At 39.9% G+C, this 21064-nt stretch overlaps 1 protein-coding gene across 1 annotated transcript in view; it reads right to left on the bottom strand.

Annotated features, from left to right (window-relative positions):
- Nucleotides 1–3705: 3705 nt before the first annotated feature.
- LOC306746594 (ligand-dependent corepressor-like) overlaps nt 3706–21064 on the bottom strand; it is a gene marked incomplete at both ends in the record, with an annotated part of 28938 nt that continues 11579 nt past the window's right edge. Inside the window, 2 exons of the mRNA XM_079229524.1 lie at nt 3706–3833; nt 18388–19274. Of these exons, the coding sequence (XP_079085650.1) occupies nt 3706–3833; nt 18388–19274 (1015 nt within the window). The remainder of the gene's footprint in view (nt 3834–18387; nt 19275–21064) is intronic.

Here is a 21064-nt window from a genome sequence, read left to right as displayed (position 1 = left end):
GCATTCAGAGTGAGGCATCCCTCCAACCCAAATTACCCAGTGTGAATTCCCCATCCATCTGTGAGGCCTCTGACAGCCTAGCCACCATCTACCATCTTTGCTTCATGGAGGCAGTGAGGACATTGGGGTCCAGCCGGGCTAAGAAATGGCGAAAGAGAGGAAGAAGAAAGACAAAAAGAGAGAAACAGAGGGATGAGAAGAGAGCGGGACCGTTTGACTTGGCAAAGCTATCTTGAGTTGAGCTTGGCTGGGTTACCTGGAGAGGGCTGGATATGGTTTGGGTTGAGTTGAAGTTGTTGTTGGTTTGGTGTAGTAATTTCTCTGCCGGGATACACTCATCCATCCACACATGCACATGTAGAAGGGAACAAAGCAAAGGTCGGGTTAGAGTGGCACATAATCCAGTGCGGATGTCGTGACTTTGAGGCCAGGTGGTCTGGCGTCACAGTTGTTTGCCGTGAGGTACCGTAACATAGAAACTCCATAAAAATAGAGACTGCACTGACTAGCAGCACTGAAAATGGCAGTCGTACACCTCTCTGAAGTACATGACCATACGCATGTCATACATACATTTACAGTCTTAACACTCCTAAGAGTGAGAGGGCCTGTGAGTGGTTCAACTATGAAATCTGTTTGCATAAAGCACCGACCTGGTGCCGGCAGAGCCCAGTGGTTATCATTCCCCCAGCATAGATCGCCTCATGGTTAGGATGATTTGCATAATCCCGCCCCCTTTGAGCAGGAGGCTGTTTAGCCCTGCTCGTCTTGATGCCTGCAGTATTAAACTTGTGCAAACAGTTGCATGTGTGGAGAAGAGTTTGCCGACAAATATGTAGAGCTTCTTAATATCACTATACATGTTATCAAAAAAGGTTGCAGATTCATCTTCTGATTTCTATTTTGTTCTGTCTAATTTGTCATATTGATTTGCTTTTATTTTTTGTTTTATTTTTTGTTATATTTTGTCTCATGATGTAACCTAACTCCTTTAGCCGCCCCCAACAACTCTTTATATAGAAATGCCTAACAGATTCTAATATATATATTTGTATTTCATTTTGGTATAGTATTTTTCTATGTTAAAGAGTAAGTCTGTTTCTGGAAGCTGTGGGACTGGTGGTAAGGCATTCAGTTGGTTCCCTAGGTGTTTTTATTTGTCGATCTCACTTGCTTCAACAAGGTAATTAATGACATTAATTGGCCAAAAATACAGCAGATGGTTGGCCTTGTTGTATAGGAGGCAGTATTGGTCTAGAAATATGTTTAATATTGTATATGTTGTCTTCCATGTGAATATTACATATAATTCATGAGAGTCTGTGCTTGATTTTATTTATTTTATCTAAAGGCATTTTCCTGTAGAAAGTGAAAGACATACATGTTGCTGACTTTCAAATATTTTCTAAAATTTCAAAAAGAACAAAAAAGGTAAAATAATGAATAAAAATAGCATAAAAATCTGTAAGGTATTTGTAACATCACTTGATAACGAGTTATGACAGTGTTTTCCTGCTCTCTGGCTCAGACATTCCTCATTTGCTGCAAGGGCTGGAGAGGTGAGAACTGGGATTAAGAAAGGTCCCCTCAAATGTACCGTGTAATTACCATACCACACTTCAAGGCTTCTGATTGTTTTCATGTTCCTTTTGTTGAAGTGTTGGGTTTTATTTCTATCTTTTTATTTTGAGAGATGTTTGCCATAGGTGTTTTTAGTTCAACAGAGTTAAAGTAGTCAAGCTCAACTTATCATAAGCTGCTGTCAAGCCAGAAGAAATAGGATGAAATTTCTTCTGAGGACAATGATCATGTTAAAGGTATCATCCTAGAATTGTCTGAATAGGCAACTGTGTGAAGCGTTACATGCCCGTGACTGACAGATCATACAAGAGAAAGATCTGGACATTTCAATGTCTGTCGGTTCTGACTGGCTCTCCACACACAGAAAAAAGAAGAAACGGTGCCAATTACAGTGAACACAACAGTCATACCTGAATGTATAAATGTGTATAGATAAATATGACCTATGCTTATTCATGAAGTGGTAACTTTTAGCTGTTCATTAGTTTCCAATGTAAGATATAGAGATCACATACTGTTCAATAAGTGACAGTCCATCAGGATGGCTCCAGGCGTTGCTCTCCCTGCAGATTGGGATTGTGTTTCTCCATTTTGCTGATCTAAATGTTGAACGTCTCTTTATTGTGTGACAGGCTGCAGAGACAGATACCAGCTTGGTACAATGGACACAGAGCTCCCATTCAAATTGCTACCCATGTTACCTTTGTTTTACATGCTGTTGATGTGATCCCAGTAGTGTACAATAACATTAAAAGAAGATCTCGTAAAGGGTGCTGATGAACAGTCACTGTAACTCTTAGGCTGTGCGCCTCGTAAAGGTGCACATTTAGTTGAACGTGGCTTTCTTTTCATGTCTCCTTTCCTTCCTCTGCACTGATCTGTACTAGACTGGTGCGTTCAACTTCCCGGTAGACATCTTAGTGGTGCTTGTGCTATATTGAGATGTAATTCAGTTATCTGGTCACATGACCAGGAACACAGATTTACCATCCTATGAACTATATACATAAATATGTTATTGTAAACGACACAATGTCTCTGTTGTATTGAATTGGTGCAAAAGCTTAAGAAATATCCCTCGTTGGGTTCAGTCTATTTACTTTTTGTTACAGGATTGATGGTGGGATGAAACTGAAAAACTCCCAATAATGCTGAATGTATGTAGTGCCACCGACAAAATGTTTACCAAACCTCCACTCTTTTTCATTAATTAAACTTAAATGTGTGTGCTTTTAACAATGTTTGGTCTTTTTTTAATCTTTTACTTCATGTCTAATTTGTTATTTTAAAAAACATAAAAGAATAACATTTCTAGTCCAACAGTCCTTAAAGGGCTCAGAGGACAATATCATGTGATATGATCAAAAGCTCCAGAACGGCTACCAAATGGATTAAATGTGTGTGTTTTTGCCGGGGGTTTCTGGTCAACTGTTGTTTCCAAGGTTAAGAATCAAGTCACATTCACTGACATAATGGTTTAAGCATAACTTCATAAAGTGAGAACCCTGAAAGTGATAAACGAATGGTTTACATTTCAATAATTTGTAGCCCATTTCAAGACTTCACTTTCAATATCTTATATTTAGAACACTACTTAGCTTATTTGTATACATACATATATACATATACATATTACACTATATATGATAACATAGTAGTAAGCATCTCAACGACTTGTATGCTTATAAGGTTTTGATGATGAAATGTTACACGCTAGGTTTCTCCACTAAGTACACATATAGATCGGCTACTTGCCAATGCTTTCTACTCACTAACAGCACACGGAAAGTCAATTTGTTTGGGTCGCATTCTTTGGTGGTTAATGCCAAATAGCTTGACAAGCTATGGTTTACAAACTATAAAAGGCTCTATTTGACATATTAGCAAAGCTAAGTAGGCAAGTAGCTACTAACCTAAAGTTGTCATAAGGAATCAAACCCTTGGCTTGCAGTGCCAATGTTACATTGAACAATTTTAGTATATTAGTATTAGTTTGAGATACTAGTAATATGACAGTGGGAACAATAATTACTATGGTTCTTTTTTTTAATTGAATCATATTGCTAGTGGAAAATAACCAATCAGGTCATCAGGATGTGTTGAGGATTCCCTCTCCTCTTTAGGTCAGCAGGTGCAGTAGGTTTTTCCGCCACAGTAGCCGGGCCCTCTCAGGACGGGCTCCTCTGGGGCCTCGCTGCTCTGGTCCTCAGAGTCCTGATGTCGGCCCCCAAGACTGCCGAGCTGGGGATGGTCTGAAGACAGAGGACAAGCTTGCACAATACCTATGTAATTCCTTTAGCTGGTCCAACACCTATGTTCATGGGTCTGCCAAATATCATTTCAAAAGGACTAATTATTTCTGGATCTGATGCATGCTCTCATTAGTATTAACAGGAGAGCCTTCGGTCGGCTTGGTCCTGTATCAGCACAACATCTGGTCCGTTTGTCTTGAAGAGTGCCAATGATCAGACATTATTTATTCTTCTTTCTTCTGCCAGCATTGTTTTTGCACACTATGACATACATGTTTTGTCTTTAATAATATCAGAAGGCTTTTGTGTATTACAATCTGTTTTCCTTTTCTCAATCACAACCATCAAGAAGAACTCCAACTCAACTGCATTGATCCGTGCTATGACACACTTCATGTGGTGCCTGAGCTTCTGCAATGGGGAAAAGAGTTTCAGGGTTATGTACATTTCATTTTATTCACTGTAATGTTTGACATTATGGCATTGCACAATATCTTAACCTCCTTACTGAAGAGGAAAGAACCGTTTTCTGTTCAGTGATTGAGTATTAGCAATCCTAGGCTCTGATAGCCCACCCAGTCTCTGGGAGCCATAAGGGCCGTCTGATGCTGCCACAGCCGTTAGACAGACCGGCATCGCATGAAGTCATTCTCAGAAATGACATCACCTGCTTCTTTTTTGTTGTCTAGTAATATGTTGGATGGCTACTGCGTGCTTTGGGGATAAAGATGTGCTTTGTTCTGTGATCAGGGTCGCTCATTGGTCTATCTCTGTGCTTAGTGTGCTTGGGTCATATTTCACAAGCAACTGTGTGTGTGTGTGTGTGTGTGTGTGTGTGTGTGTGTGTGTGTGTGTGTGTGTGTGTGTGTGTGTGTGTGTGTGTGTGTGTGTGTGTGTGTGTGTGTGTGTGTGTGTGTGTGTGTGTGTGTGTGTGTGTGTCCAATCACATATTCTGTTGTCCCTGGGTTGACTTAACTTTGGCCTGGAATCTGTAGTGCATGTGTGGGCATGGCTTTGTTAGCCTTCATGCAAAAACACTTCAAAACTTGGTTCCCTTTTCCATTCTTTTTTTAATGGATTCTTACACTAATATGTATTTATGTTTGTGTGTGTTCTTACTGTTTTTCTGGTTTTCAGGGATCCGACCTTTCCTAGACCATGCGTACTATCAGTCTCCACCTTTTCCTTTGTTTTCTCAGTTTGTTGTTCCCTTTGAATCTGCCCCTTCCTCTTTGCCTGTAGCGGTGTCCCATGCCCCGGCAGTAAGTATGACCTTGCCATTGGAAGATACCGGGTCAGGTCATTCTCCCTGTGCTGGTCAGACTAGCGAGACACAAACTGTCTGCCTGCTGGTCGGTGCTCAACAGACCGATATGACGCGCATGTTTAGATTAAGTGTGATCGGATATGTAAATCACAAATAAACATAAACACAGGGGCTCAGTGGTTAGCATGCCCATCTTTCAGTCAGAAGATCGATGGTTTGAGCCCCGGCTCTGCAAGTTCATGTCGATATGTCCTTGAACAAGACACTTGTCCCTGTTGCTGTGTCTATGGTGTATAGAGCAAAAATGTAGGTCGCTTTGGATAAAAGCGTCAGCTAAATGTGATGTAATACACATAACTGTGCCTCAATAATGCTTTGCCAGCTGACTTCACCAGTGAAAAGCCTGTGTCTGAGGTGGTGATGGGAATAAGGAGGCTCAGTCCATCCTCTTTACGAAATGAAGGGGATTTAATTCTGCGCCGCAAAGAACTTTTTGACCCCGTTTTCTGCCGGGCCTGGGGTGATGGAGGAAAACAGTTTACCAGCTGTCCCACAGCGGGAGCTTCCTGTGGTGCTCAGGGCGCTCGCCTGTGAGCCGTATGGCAGGCTATGGCAGGTCCACAGTGGGAAATGCCTTCATGGGCTCCAGCGAGGCATTTCCCTAAACTGAAACATGTCTTTGGCATGAGAGCAGTCCACCTGGAGCACTGGAGCCCCACTGGTCTCGTACTCATGAAGGGCGGTACATATTTGCGTGGCCGGATATTAAGGGGACAGTTTGCCACTTTCTGATTAAATAACATTTAAACGCTTGTATAAAAGAGCCAAGAAACAAAGATAAAATTCCAACATTTTTATATCAACTCCAGCAAAAATACAAAGTTCTTAACATAAAGATGTATCATTCTTGGGATTACCACAAATAAAGCAGTTATTTCTTTCTAATATACAAAACCAAAATCTTTAAATAGCAACTGCAAATAAACATGTTCAAGTCTGATTTGGTGGGCTGGTTTAGATTTGCTGAATCCGTTAGCCGACATGGAGTTCTTAAATAACAATAAAAACATGACAGACATGTTTTGCATTAACAGATGATTTACCCTCTAAGAGAAATTAACATAATAAAAATAACTGTGCTAAAAATGACAATTGACTATACACTAATGCAAGATACTACTGGAAGTTAACAAACTTCACAATATGAGAACACCTGTCCGACAATAATAAAACAAATAACATAAAACCTCAACATACTTTGACTCACAACTCAGAAGTGTGACTAGACTACCCCAAAAATATCATATCCAACTTGTGTATAATTAGGCAAGGAATTCACCCTGTAATCTGCTATTAATGCTCAAGCGGCCATAAACGTCAACCAACTAAATATACATACTTTTCAGGTCTTTGTTGTTATGAAATATTGTTTTGCGAAGTGATACAAGCCAGGATGTCAAAGTAATTTCAGATAGTGTTTCAGTACAGCATTTTGAGGCATAAATATAGTTTTGGGGTTTCAGTTGTAACCGCTCTAATGCAAGAGTTGCTAAAATCCACATTAACAAGACTTAACACATGTAGAAGCAGGTCAAATATTTAAAGTGAAGTCACTATTATGAGCAGATAACAACGGGTGTAACGGTCAGAAGTGACTGCAGAACAGTGATGAAAACGACCCCAAAAAAAACAAGAAAATACAAAATACAAACATTTGTCATGACACATACAGATCACACCTCTCTGTTTTAGCAAATCAGACTGGTATTTGCTTTAACATCTAGTACAACTATAGTAAGAATAATATTAAGTTAATGCTCTGGCCAAATGAGAATATAAAAATAAACCTGGCAGGTAAGATTAAATCAGAAAATTTTAACGCCTCAGTCAAGATAAGAATTTACAGATGATGCTCGAGGCACATGTTGTGGGGAACGGAAACTATTTACAAACACTCTGTGAAGCAAATGGATATGGACTACCTCTCCAGGAATTTAAAGTTGTTATAACTAAAAGGACAGGAGTTTTCACATTTTAGCAACTCATTCCATTACTTTACACTTCATAAATAAGGCACCGGGTCACAATAGTCACATATTCAGACTTGTGATTGGAAGACAGGCTGGAGATACAAATTGCCTACTTCTGCAAGTAAAAATTGTATTGAAAAGCTGATCTCCCTTCTCATAGCAAGCGCTGAACAGTAACGCAGTGCATGCTATCATCTAAAACTAAAATGATATACAAAAAAAAGAATCAACACAGAATGGTGAGTGAATTTAACGTTGTTATTCCAACTTCTAAAATGAGGTTTGACGGGCCGTGTTCTCCAGCCGTGTCGTAGGGTGCTGAAACCGAAGGCCAGACAGCAACTACACCTGCTAGACGTCATATAGGACTCGCCTGTAGCCACAGCTCAGCAAACAATCCATCACATTTGGATTATTACACTGAAGCTTTACTTTCAAAATCTGTTCCTGCTTCACATATTTACCGACTGAAAAGGGTGCCGTCTGAAGAGTTTGGTGAGAGTAGAAAATAGAAGGACCAAAAGTATCATTCTGAATATATTCCAGATGAAGGAAGACAAAATCCTCTTAATGATGATGATGATGATGATCTCTCTCTCTCTCTCTCTCTCTCTCTGCGTGTGCATTTCATTTCATTTGGAGAGCGACTTCCTGGTGCGCTTAGCTGGGGTCTGCGAACGCTCCCGAGCTCTCTTGGTTGCCGATTTGGTCGCACTGCGTGGCAACGAGGCTGCGCGCTTTCTCTTCGCAGGGAGCTTGGCGGCCCCTCGTCTCGTCAGCGTGGGCTCCTCGCTTCTCCGGCCTGTTTTAGGGGAGGGATTGTGTGTCTTCGTGGACTTTGTGGTCCTCTTTGACGCATGACCGGGGCTTCCACTCAAAGAGACCGCCACCTCGTTTTTTCTCTGGGACCTTGTTAGAACCTGATCCGGTGAGGTCGGAGGCTTGGCATCCACGCTCTGCTGCGGGGCTTCACCAGCATGCTCTGTACCTTTGATCTCTGGGACAGCACTTTGTGAAGATTCCTTGGTTTGGATTTTTGCAGCAATCGCTTTATTCAAGGTGGGCTTCTCCACCTCTATTTTCTCTGCTTCAATTTGCTTTTTATTGTCGCCCTTGCTTTTAGACGTGTCAACAGGGTTATGTTCAGATTGTTTCGGAGACCCAAGACGTTGAGAACATCTCTTTGGCAATTCGTCGGTTTTAGTTGCGTCTCTTGAAGCTCTAGTACTGCTCGGAGCCTTGACGGTCCTCGGTTGAGCAGGATGCTTTGTAGCTTTTTTGCCAGCCAATGTTTTCCTTCTTTCCATTTTAGCTGCAGATGCTTTCATTTGTTTACCAACAGGGAGGGGGGATTTTTTTGCCTTTAGAGATGGTTTCAGATTGGACATTTTGTTGGTTTTTAAAGTTTTTGAGGCCTTTTTGAGCCTGACATTGGTTTGCTGAACCTGCATCTTCTCTCTGATGTTTGAGTATTTCTTTAAGATCCTCGCACTAGCTGGATTCTTTGATTTTCCAGAGGATTTCTGTGATTCAACTGTCTGTCCACAGGCTTTGGCAGACGAGTGGGACTTAGTCAAAGTAGTACTGGGAAACTCTCCTCTTTCTTTCCCTTTGACTGTGTTTGCTTCTTGCTCCAGTGCTCTAGCAATCAGTTTATGACTCTTGGGATTGCTCTTTACAGGAGAGGCAATGGCAAACTTTTTCAAATGTTTCTTGAGGCGCTCTGCCTGTAGGCTTGGAAATACCCCCTGAGAGGCCCCTGAAGCACTATGGCTGTGGAAGCACAGCTGGGTTTCTGACGGAAGACGTGTATTCACTTTCTTGACAATGACAAGGGACTTTGTTTCTGTTGTTTCAAGGAACCAGCGACAAATACTAGACAGATTAAAGCCCTTCATGAAGAGCATTTGGACCGGTGAGCCTTTCTGGTGTTCTGAAGACTTTGGTTTTCGGGCCCTGCGTTTACTTTTCCATATAGCTGCTTGTCTGTCTGCTTTGTTTTTGTATTTTGTTATTGGGTGACCATCTTTGTCCAGGTGCACCCAGCCTTTTTGCATTTTATCATACTTCATGTTCAGATTTGTAATTAGGTGTTGGTTTTCTTCGCCAGTCAGATTCTGAAAGAATTTGTTAGTTTGTTTTGCGTGCCCAGGCCTTCCAGGTGTAATGACAGGGACGGCTGAGCTGTGGGGCAACACAGATGCAACAGACACTGGAAGGGGCTTCACCTGAGCTTTGGTGATCCTCTCTGGAAGTATTCTGATAGGGGATGCTCCCTCACTCGGTCTTTCATCTACAGTAAGAGTACTGGTAGAGGCTACAGCCAATCTTTGTGATCTTAAAGCCGATTTATTGTTGTCCACTGGTGATGACTGAGAAACAGACTTGTGGGACATTTCAACCTTACTGCTCTCACTTCTTAATGGCATTCTTTTGGGTTTTTCTGAACTGCTTTCATCTCCACTTGCAGACCGGCCTTCTAAAGATGCTACACTGGGCTTCTGCAACAAAGCAACATCACTTGCTTCTGCCTCCTTTCGGAGAATCCGCTTACTTCTTAATGGCATAATCGGGGTTTGCATTTCAGTCTTTACAGGACTTTGATTTTCTAACAGACTTGATAACTCACTGTTAAGTTCCTCATTTTTACTGTCATCTCCTACAGCCTTTGTAGATCGAAGTTTCTGTTTGGCCTGCACTCTATTTTCTACCTTGTTTTTTTGTATTTCTTCAAAAGTTGTCTCCACTGGCTGAATATTTTCTGTTTTTAATTCAACAGTTGTCTCTGGGACTGCTTGCTGTTGGGACTTTTCAGAAACCGCGGGGGAAGATGACCTGACTGGAGGAGAAGCAAGCGGGAGTGAAGACGGAAGGGGGAGAGCATGGGCAGCAGTAGGTTTTGGAGACAAAATGGAAGCGACAGCATTTGATTTGGGAGATGGTAAAGGAGCACCAGCAGGCCTCTGTCTGGCTGATCTAAGTTGCCGCTGATCGGAGAGAACAAGCAAACTATCCTGATCTCTTTGAACTTTCTTTTGTTTACAAATTGGTTTGGTCTTAGATTTTGGGCTTGATGGTGTGGCAGAGGATGGTTCTTTCACCTGCTGAACCCCAGGAGTAGTCTCAATGGATTGTACAGCTCCGTCTGTTTCAGGTAGAGGTTTCTCCAGACTTTTGTTTTCAACAGTTGAATCAATAGTTGAATCAACAGAAGTCTTGTTGGGGACATTCCGACTAGATTTCACTGGTATTTTATTGGGTGATGTGGTGCTGTTATTTGATCTACGGCGCAGACTTCTGTCAGATGCCGATATGGGTCTACCATTGACAAAACCCACGACTACTTCTGCTTTTTTTAACTGCTTTGGTTGCAAAACTACAGTACCTTTTTTTCGACGCCAAGGGGGTAATTCTTTCAAAAGCGCGTCAAGTGTCTTTGAGGACACGTCAATGTCATTATCACCTTCATTCTCTAAAGGCAGAACGCCATCAACTGCTTCAGATGTTTTCATTTCTGTCTCTTTCTCCATTGGCTCCTCTGCCGAACCGGTGGTGTTGGACTTAACGGTCACTTCAACGTTGTCGTAGTGCATCTTTGACTCTGTTTGAAGTTCCTGTGGTTGCTCATCTTGCATTTCCTCCCCATTGTTTTCTTCCATTTCTTCCTCAACTTGAGCCACCGGTGATGGGGCTCTTTGCTGGAGAACAGGCTCACTGTTGGGCACTAATGAAATGTGGGGCTCATCTTCTGTGGAAACATTCTCTAATGGTTCCACTACAGTTTCTGTGACTATTTGGTCATTGCTTTCACGTATGTCCTCTTGAAGCTCGGGCGTGTTATCTTTTTCTGCTTCAACTGGAGTCTGATCAACACTTTCTTCCCTTTCTGCCATTGTCCCTGAATCTCCAGTTGTATTCTCTTCAACATCTGTGTTCATAACTGTTTCTTTGTTTTCTGTTGGAGGCCTAGTCAGAGATGAAGGAGAAGACTTCCCATTTCTCTGACACTGATCCGTCTGAGTAGTTTCGACAAGAATATCTACTTCACTGGCTGCTACCTCCACCCCATCTCCTGTTCCTGGTATCACACACTCATCTGACTCTACTGTGGACATTTGTTGATTTGTTGCCTCTCTGCACGCCCCAGCAAAGGGCCTATCCACAGGTGGTACACCTTCAGGCTTCGAAAGCACTTGCATTGGGGTGACCAATGTGATAAGCTCTGGCATCGGATTAGGACACTTACTCCTCCCAGCCAATGTACGGACAGTTTTTAACTCCCAGATTTCATCCGAATACATATGTCCTCTGGTGCTTTTTCTGGCATTGCGGCGTGGAAGCATGCCGCGCCGCTGTTCCTTAAAACACTCTGTAATTGGTTTGTCAATAAAAACAATGTCACAGTGGCCAAGATCAGGGTCAGCTATTCCCCTGCAAACGGAGTCCCTGATCCGATGATCAGAAGATGACTTGACGGTCTTCCTGGCAGTCCGCGGAGAGTCTGAAGGAATTGTCATGTGGACTGAAAACAGGTTTGCTGGTTTATCTTTGGCATGCCCTAGAGTCTCTCTCTGCCTTGCTTGATGTGTGTGACTAGTCTGATTGTGTCTTTTCACAGAGGAGCTGAGTCTGGCACTGTGAGTTTCTGTTCTGATGGATGAAGTTGAGTTACCCTGTCTATCCTGCAAAGTGTCAGGGTGAGGTGAAAGAGAGGTGTTGAGCACACATGACAACTTCTTACCAGCAGCAACGTTGCTGGTCATGATCTTCATCTTAAGAGGGACATGATCACCATTACGGTTGTTTTCTGCCTCCATCGAATTAGCTGTGAGAGTGACCAACGCTTGGTTGCTCCCTGACCCTGGGCTGCGAAGATCCAAAGCAGGGCCAGTAGATGTTTTCAGTGAAACAGCATCCTCTGGAACTTTTTTAATTGCACAGCTGCTTGGGATAGAATGAGACATATCCTGGACTTCTGACTTGGGAGTTAATACACTAGGAAACCTTAGCTCAGGGCATGACTTCTCAGGGGTGACTGCGCCGGATTTTGCAGTAGAACAAGCAGTTACCTGGATTGCAGAGGTAGATTTAGGGGCTTGCTGTGTATTGGAGGATGCCAGTGCTTTGACCTCCGTCTGTAGAAAGCCTATGGCATCTACTATCTGTCTCTGATGGTGGTGACAGAGTTTGGCCATGAAGTGTTCCAGCGTGGAGGTGGACTGCAGGTCTTTTGCCTTTGCAATAGGCAAGTCATGAGGCTCACTGAGGGAACAAAGAACAGAATAGATGTAATTGGACATCAAGAAGAAGCAGCATTTGATTTATCCCATTGATTGGTATGTGATTATTACACTTATGAAGACAAATGTCCCTTCATCTCTACAAGTCCCTAATAAAGTTGTCAAAAAGTGGTGGAGCTAAATGTTTGTGTGAAATAATTCACAAATGTTGAACAATGTGTATCATTGCATATTTATTAGAAGAATAGGTGATTTTAAAAGTGAATCTTTCATCCAGTGAACTTGACCAATTACATTGTTACAGCTACGACATTTTTCTTTTTTGCACAGTGGTGCCTTTTGTTATCGTATACATCGAGAAAATCTTACACATGCACAAGACATTTAGTAATGGTTGCCCATTTTGATTAAAACAAGTCAAACACATGTTTATCACCTTAAAGAGCAAATACACAAAGGGGGAATATAGTGTACATCATTTTTGTCAGGTTTTCACGTATTTAATAAATAGTGCAACGAGTGACATTTAGACACAAGTGCTCAACAACTTAAGACAAATTATCTATTAAAATCAAGCGCAACATGCAAAGCTAGTTATTGTAATACGTGTGAGGTTTTGTTTGGGCATGTTTCTGTATTTCTTGCTTAAGTTTTTTTTGAGTGAGGTAGGTCTATTACAAAACCCTCCAAGAGCCTTGGAACATGTATACCATCACAATACGCCAAAAATATATCAATCTTATTGAAAAGGTTATTTCTTTGTAAAAAAAAAAAATCCTTCCCAAGATTCATTGTAGTCTTTTAAAAAGAAAATGAACACACACATGAAACCACATGTGGATCCCTGAGGTGACATGTCACAAGGCTATGCTGGGTAATGATGAATTGAAATAGCTTTTCTCCCAGCGTGTGCTGCTGAGCAAGAGGTGCTGGCAACTGCATGATGCACATGTAGTCAGAAAATGTTCTGTTGAGCATCATCTAAAAACGTTTTAAAATAGATACTTACAAACTTACACTGTATTTGTACACAACCATAAATGCTGTGTTGCCAAATACCGTGCTACTAATATTTCCATTGTGACAAAGTAAAGCTGAAATCTCAAAAGATAGTAGAATATATAGTGCTATGCTCGCTATGTAGCTTCGATTCATTGCTAATTTCCAGCTATATAGAGAAGTGGAACTGTTAAATCTGGATTTATATTATTACTGTTGAATTGTCAAACAGATGTTAGTATAGTCCAATAAATGCATGGAATAATAAACAGAATAGTGATTAAAAAGCATTACAGATTTCGGCTTTAAATTGCAATGTTAACAATACAACAATAGAAGTAGGTTGTATTGTGGAGAGAGTGAGTCTTAGGACCTTTTGTTGAAAATGTTTTTTTTTTAATCAAATATGTGCTGCTTGAGGCACTGAACTGGAAAGAAAGTTGTTAATTAAATACCATCTTACTTGCAATGAGGTTAAATTGACATTCAGTGCGTAACAAAGTATTAAAAACAATAACATTGTGAAATGCTGTTTTTCGGCTCCAAACTAAATTATTTCTACAGCATGTCAACGTATCTCAAATATAACTTTTTGAGATTAGAAAATATTTTGTCGGGATTCAAAAATAACATCTGCTGGAACTGAAACCTGACCATTTTTTTTTGCTAAGCTCATTAACTTCACATCCCTCTTTGCAAGGTCTAAGGAGTAAAGTGGAGTACCTGAATAATGAGTGGTAAGTGTTTCATCCCTGAGGGTTTCGCTCTTTGTTTCACTTAGCATTACAGTAAGGAACTGACAAAGTACATGCCATGTTCGTCCAGAGGAATAAAATAACCATAAATAACCAACCTAACAAGCAGAAGCAAACCAAACTCATTTCCACAATATTTCACAAGCTCACAAACAAAGTTGTGTCAACTCTTCCACGATGTTCATATACTGCACATTAGGGATATAGATAATCTGTCGATTACGAACTACTATATTTCATCATACATCTTCAGTGAACCATTAACCAGATTGAGAACTGGTTCAGGGATATTTCACGTTCACAGTACACTCTACTTTATACATTGTTGACTTGACGGTAAACACACCAACACTCCAGTCCTTTCAATACAACTGCCTTAAAGATACACTTCACCATATACAACTGACTTCCAACTGACACATATGATTTTGTCCAATCATGCACAACACACCCAGTGTCATTCCTGTACACATCGTTAATGTTAAATCAAATATGTTCTCTGTACATATATTTTTATGGACAGGGTCATTCTCGACTTTTGTCCACATACATTATATTAAACAAGCAAAAGATACCCAACTTGAGTCAGAATACAGGAGGACAATCTTGACTGTTGTCTCTTCACATCGATAATGAAAGAGAGTTAAATATATCTTTAATCTAAAATGAGCTACTTGTGTCTATAAACAGTATGTGAATTACTTCTTGTTTGATCAAAGCCACTCAACATTCATGGTTACTTAATTGATGATAAAACCATTAATTTGTAAATATCGATTAATCAAGACTGCATAAACAAAAATAATTCCAAACATATCAGTTTGAGTAGGTATATAAGGGGATGAAACTCTTCCTCCACTTTGAGGAAAAAAAAGGTTTCTCCAAAGCAGGGGATAATAAAAAAATCCTTTTATCAACATCCCCACCCCAAAATGAAAAGAAAAGTGTTGAGACAAAGAAAAATATTAAATAGAGCAGGTTGCAATTAATTTCACGGACACACTGAAATGTTTACAAACGATTATATAATGTATGACAGCTCTTTCTATAAACTATTTGGCTTTAAGATTTTCACAATGGAGTGTGTTGTGTAAATGAGAAATTGCTACATTAATTAAACAGCCAAATCACAGTCTACAACACAGTAGACTGTGATTTGGGTTTTCCAGATGAGGTAGTCAACTATTAGATTTGCTACAATAGACAGTGAGGAGCGCAAAAACTTGTTTTAACTGCTAGCACAACAAAAGCGCTTGTAATATATGAATTAAAATGCATTTAACACTCTGAATGGGAAAATAAAGTGGGCTGAATGATTGTCAATGCAAGAATAATTTAATCATTAAATGTTAAATCGGTGACTAGTTTTTACTTAATCATATTAAATCGTGTATTTGAAGCAACTGCTTTGTTTGAATTCTTTTAACCAAGCCAAAGATATTCAGACATTTTGTGAATTTGTATGAAAATTATATGCAATTCAATGTCCTTCATTCGTTACACATAATGAAGATTTTAACCTTAAAGTGACAAGAAATGGAAACTAAAGTATTCCTGAATTTATAAAACAATAAAAACACAGAATAAGAGAAGCCAAACAAGTAAGTTTACCATCTAACATAAAGTTAAACTATTGTTACAGTGCTATTGACATATAAGTAATAAGTAATGTGCGCAAGTCCCTGAACTATATTTCACTACCAAATCTCACTCAAAAATGTTTACAATCTAGGCAATTGTATGTATTATATGCCTGCAAATATAATATCTGAACTAATGCTTGTAGTGAAGGAATCATTTTATCAAAACATCCACGTTCATCTAAGCAACATTGTGTACATCTAAAATCCTGCAGAAGTTGCAAAAAATAATAACCAAGATTTGCTTGAGTTGTGCATCAACCTGATGAAAGAATTATGGGCCATGGTCCCATATTCTGGAATGTCCTGAGGTATAAATGATAATGCACAATGAGGTGTCCTGATAGAGCAAAAATAATGCCTCTGGACGAGGCAGTCGACAACACGGAGTTCCCTCTGCAGAGTCCATTTGGCTAAAATTCAATGAAAATGGCACGTATTGGCAACAGGGGGCAGGCCTTTTTAAGTGTTTTAACTTCAACGTATAGTTGAAGTTAGAAGTTAAAAGTTAACAGCACCATGACCCAACCTTCTGTATGGTATTAATCTTAAGGAAATGGTATCCACCTGAGTTTTGTTATAGCCACTTCATAGTTGTTAATGGATCAATGACTTGCAAATTATGATCCACAGTTATAAACAATAAACGCAGTAATGCCTGTAACTGGTATTCTAATCCAAGGTTAATCACATCAAAATAGACTCTCAAATGAAATGCTCAGCCTGAGATGGTATTATATACAGTCACCATCTCAACGCAACAGCCTCATCACAGGGACAAGACATTTATTTTCATTGAATTTTTGCCATGGTAAGAGAAAAAGGTTGGTGTGATTGAGGCGTGAATATAACAGTAGCAAACAAGTTAGCTATTTAGGCTAGCTAGCAAATGTTAATAAGATAGCACAGTCAACCAGAATGTTAAGACCCATCTGATAATATTGCTTGATAAAAGTTCTGTTTTTTATAAAATAATGACTTTGTGAACTAAGAGCTTCTAAAAATGACAATGCTTCTAGATTTTATTGAGACCAACATGAACATAGAACTAATCTTATTATCTCGCTCATCTGGAGCGAACCTTTAAATATACCTATATGTAATTGAGAGAGTTAATATGAATGAAGAGTTTAGCTCGTGCACTTTTCATGAAAGTGAATAATTAGGTTACAATAACGTGTGAGTATCATCCTCACGAACAAGGAGAGTGTTGTTACGTAACCTATACCTTCATACATCGTAAATAGAAAAAGAAAAATTCTGCCCTTCTTGTGTCTCAGAGAAAGACGGTCCCAGAGATAATACCTGACATCTGAAGGCTTACACTGGCACTGAAATGCTACCGATAACTAGTTAAGGTATGTTGTGAAGTCATCTGAGAGTAGGACACACATACTTGTCAGTAAGACATCCTGAAATGTTACCTCAAAAGGGGGTTTGGGCATGTTCTCCTTCCCCGTCAGAGGTGACTTGTATGAGGCAATGATTCTGTAGCTGAGGTATATAGTATAAGTGTGTACAGTGATCCACTATCTGATAAGAGACATTTGCTTTGACTGACAAGTACTGCATTCCAATCTGAATTTATCCTGAGTGCAGTGAAGGCAATGTAAACAAAAAAATATATAGAATAATCATACCATTCATAATCAGACAGCAAAACAGACAGAAGAAAATATAGGTGGCACAAACCTATCATGCTTAGTTTGGATTCAAAAGGAAAGTGAATTTCACACAATGTTATTCCAACAGACTAGAATAATAAATAAATATTTTGAATATAATGTTTAGAATGAATACATACTCTGAATATAATAGTGTTTTTTTTCTTACATCTCCAGTGTCTATTTCAGTCACAGATGTGCATTTGCGAAACAGCGGCAGAAACTTTCACTGGCATCCATAAAGGCCTAAATACACAGCAGAACTAATATATATATATATATATATATATATATATATATATATATATATATATATATATATATATATATATATATATATATATATATATATATATATATATATATACATACACACATACATACACACATACATACACACATACACACACAGAACATCGGACCAAGTACTCTGAACAGTACTGTGAGACGACACCGAGGGGCGCCACTTCCTTAGAGATGATTCAATTTGGTTCTGAATGTTCATAATTAATTCATGGGGCCAGGAAATTAGAGTTTTTAAAACATAGCCTGAATAAATAAACTGAAATTAATCAACAATATGCTGTGGTATATTAGAATTTCAAAATAGAAAGTATGCCTTCCAGGCACAATATGTAGGGCAGGGAGACACGTTGAGTGTTTACGATGGTACAATTAAATAAGGGGATAATAAATATGGGCATTTTGGTTTAAATGTTACATACAACTATTCAGGTGTTATTGGAAAACAAGTCAGCTGCTACCACTGTCTGGCAAATGCAATATCTGTCTGGTTAAAAAGTACATCTTTACAAGTACAATTACAGTGTATCACTCATTTGATGAGAGACTTCCATCATGGAAATCATTTCCGTTCTCTTCAGATGCACTCTCTCTTTGCTCAGAAACAATGCGCTGGGAGTTTTGTAATTCTTTCCTCCCTGGGGAATGTGAGACACTCTGCTCCTCTATCTTTATCAGCTTCAGTTTCTTTTTGGGTGGATGTTTTAAGGTCCCCAGCCGCTCTTTAACTTTGTATTCCAGGGTGCTGTGTGGTATGCCGTAGATGGTTTGGGCTTTAGACACGCTCATTTTCCCACCCATCACCACATCAATAGCCTCCTCGAGCAGGTCAGTGTTATACTGCCTGTATCGCCCACGTTTCTTCCTTGGCTGCTTGTTACTGAGGTCTGACTCTGAATCCAGAGGATAGCTTCCCCGGAAGGCTTTGCGATCAGAGTCTTGAGGCCAGTATTCCTTCTCTGAACCTGAGCTACTGATACCTCCACTGCTCTTTTTCTGGATCTGCCTTGGTAGAATGGAACGAAGGGCCTTTCCCAGACTGTTCTCACAAGCTAATCCTGAATACACCGTGGACAGGGAATCCCAAGATGGGTCTGTTGCCAAAACTCGCACCTGGGGAATCTTGAGGTCAAAAGATGATGAATGAGAAAGTGAGAGGCTGTGGTCCCTGCAAGCCTCCTGGAGGTTTCCTTTGTCATAGGCAAGTGACTTTGACCAAAGTCCAGCAGCTTCCAACAACCTGGGTATGTCTTTAAGATGCTCACTAGCCTCATTGTTGGTTTTGACTTTGAGGAGGGCCCCAAAACTACTTTTGGAATTCCAGGAAGCAGATCCATTTTTGAAAAGGTCAGTAGGTCTGGAGCTGCGGCTGAGAGGTGACTCTGGGTCGCTCTCCAGATCTGGCTCCTCTTTGATGTGCAGCGCGTATGCAAGAGATGAGGAAGGCTTATAACGGGCGGAGTGGCCGATATTCTCCCTCCTCCTCCCATCCTGTAGGCTCTTCATAAACAGCCCGACTTGCCCGTCCGCTCTCAAGGATCGCCTGATTGGATGGAAGGAAATTGGGTGTAAGCAGAGCTTGCACATTGCCTTTTTCTCTTTTCTAAAGGAGGATGGGTTGGGGAGGGGAGGATGTTGGCCACTCCTTTATTATATGACCTTGCTTTGGTAACATCACTATCTTTAAAAAATAACTGACTGCAAGGTTGTGTATATGACTTTTAAGAACAAAAAAGGCTCAAGTTTGACAAGTTTTTATTTGCTTGCTGGGATGATAGTTTACAAAATCTGCATCAACATAAGAAATAAACAAAACAAAAAAAGGGCAAAGAAACAATAAAAACCAAAGCAAAGAAAAATGCATTAATTGGAATACATAAAAGGTCTTGGCTTAAAAAGCATAGCCAGAAGGAGGCAATATTTGTCATTGCAGTAAGGCAGCTTGGCACGTAGCTGTTAAGCAGGGCACACTGTCATACAAAATGACTAATGCAAATAAAGCTCTAGACATTTTGTGTGTGACGTTACCAGCAAACAAGCGCAGAAATAAAAGAGTAAGCCAGTAGAGGGTTGGTTGTGTGTATCAAAGTCAAAACTGAAGTGTGATCACATAAAAAAGGGAAAAAATGTACTATTTATTAGAAAGAAAAATGTATCTGGCCGTTAGATCAAAAAATATTTTAAAAGGGATAGTATTTTCCCCCCCAAAAGATCAAATGTAATTCGCTGAGGACTACCTTCACACTAAGGACGTGCATGTTGTAAATCATATTCAAAGAAAGATGAAAATCTGAGCCAGCTTTATACTGCTAGGAATGATCATAATTCTCAGATCATATCAGCTATCAAAGCAGCAGAAGAGGAGCATGCAAAGCCACTGGTGCTTAATTAATCCATATCAAAATTTAATTAGAGGCATATTCAAGGCCAGATGGGTATATCAGCATCAAGAGGCTTTCCTCTCAAGGAAAACAAAAAAGAACAAAACTACAACATAACATAAATCCTATTTAGATACAGATATTGTCTCAAATGATTGATTCAAGAATTAGGTAAAATGGAAATGTGTCTTCAGAGAATGCAATTTACATCTGAAATAAAGCCCTTTGATTTGGATGACAACATTAGAGGGCATGTATGTTTTTTTAATAATTGGTATGAGCGTCTATGCTCTGCAGAAAATGTTGGCATCATGTTTATCTGAATGATATGAAAACTACTCGCATTACCAGTATAGTAACAGACATACAAGCAATGCTTACTTTTTTAGATTAAAACAACTGAATGTAATCCTTCCTTGGGAGAGGAACATGGCGTGCAAATGTGAAATCATGTATTGTAACATCTCTACTACTACAACAGCATCATTGAGAATCAATTGAGTCTCTGAGGATTCTGTTTAAATAAAAATCTACTTTCTACTGCATTTATGCAGGACTACAGTCCTCAAGGAGAGTTTTGTGACAAAGGTGGAACAAGATGCAATAATAATAATAATAGCAAGGCTATAAGTCCTTCTGTAATTCATCATCATCATCATCATCATCATCATCATCATCATCATCATCAGGCCAGCCGGTGCCTTGCCGGACAATATTCATCAAAAACAAGACCGCGCTGACAGAATCCTTCTAAGCCACAGTAGCTCACGAACTTACAAGATGTTGCCCAATCAGTGTCCAGCTGGCGATACCAGTGACTTGGACAATACATTATGACCAAGCAGCTGCATTAACTATTAGTTTGCAAGGTCGGTTATTTTGAATGGGAGCAAGATACAAACTGCATCCACAAGGACGCACTGGAATATTTCAATGTGTTGCAGTGGGTAAA

The sequence above is a fragment of the Taurulus bubalis genome, assembly GCF_910589615.1.
Source record: "Taurulus bubalis genome assembly, chromosome: 14".
In the NCBI taxonomy this organism is placed as follows: Eukaryota; Metazoa; Chordata; class Actinopteri; order Perciformes; family Cottidae; genus Taurulus; species Taurulus bubalis.
This window is presented reverse-complemented; position numbering and strand designations above follow the sequence as displayed.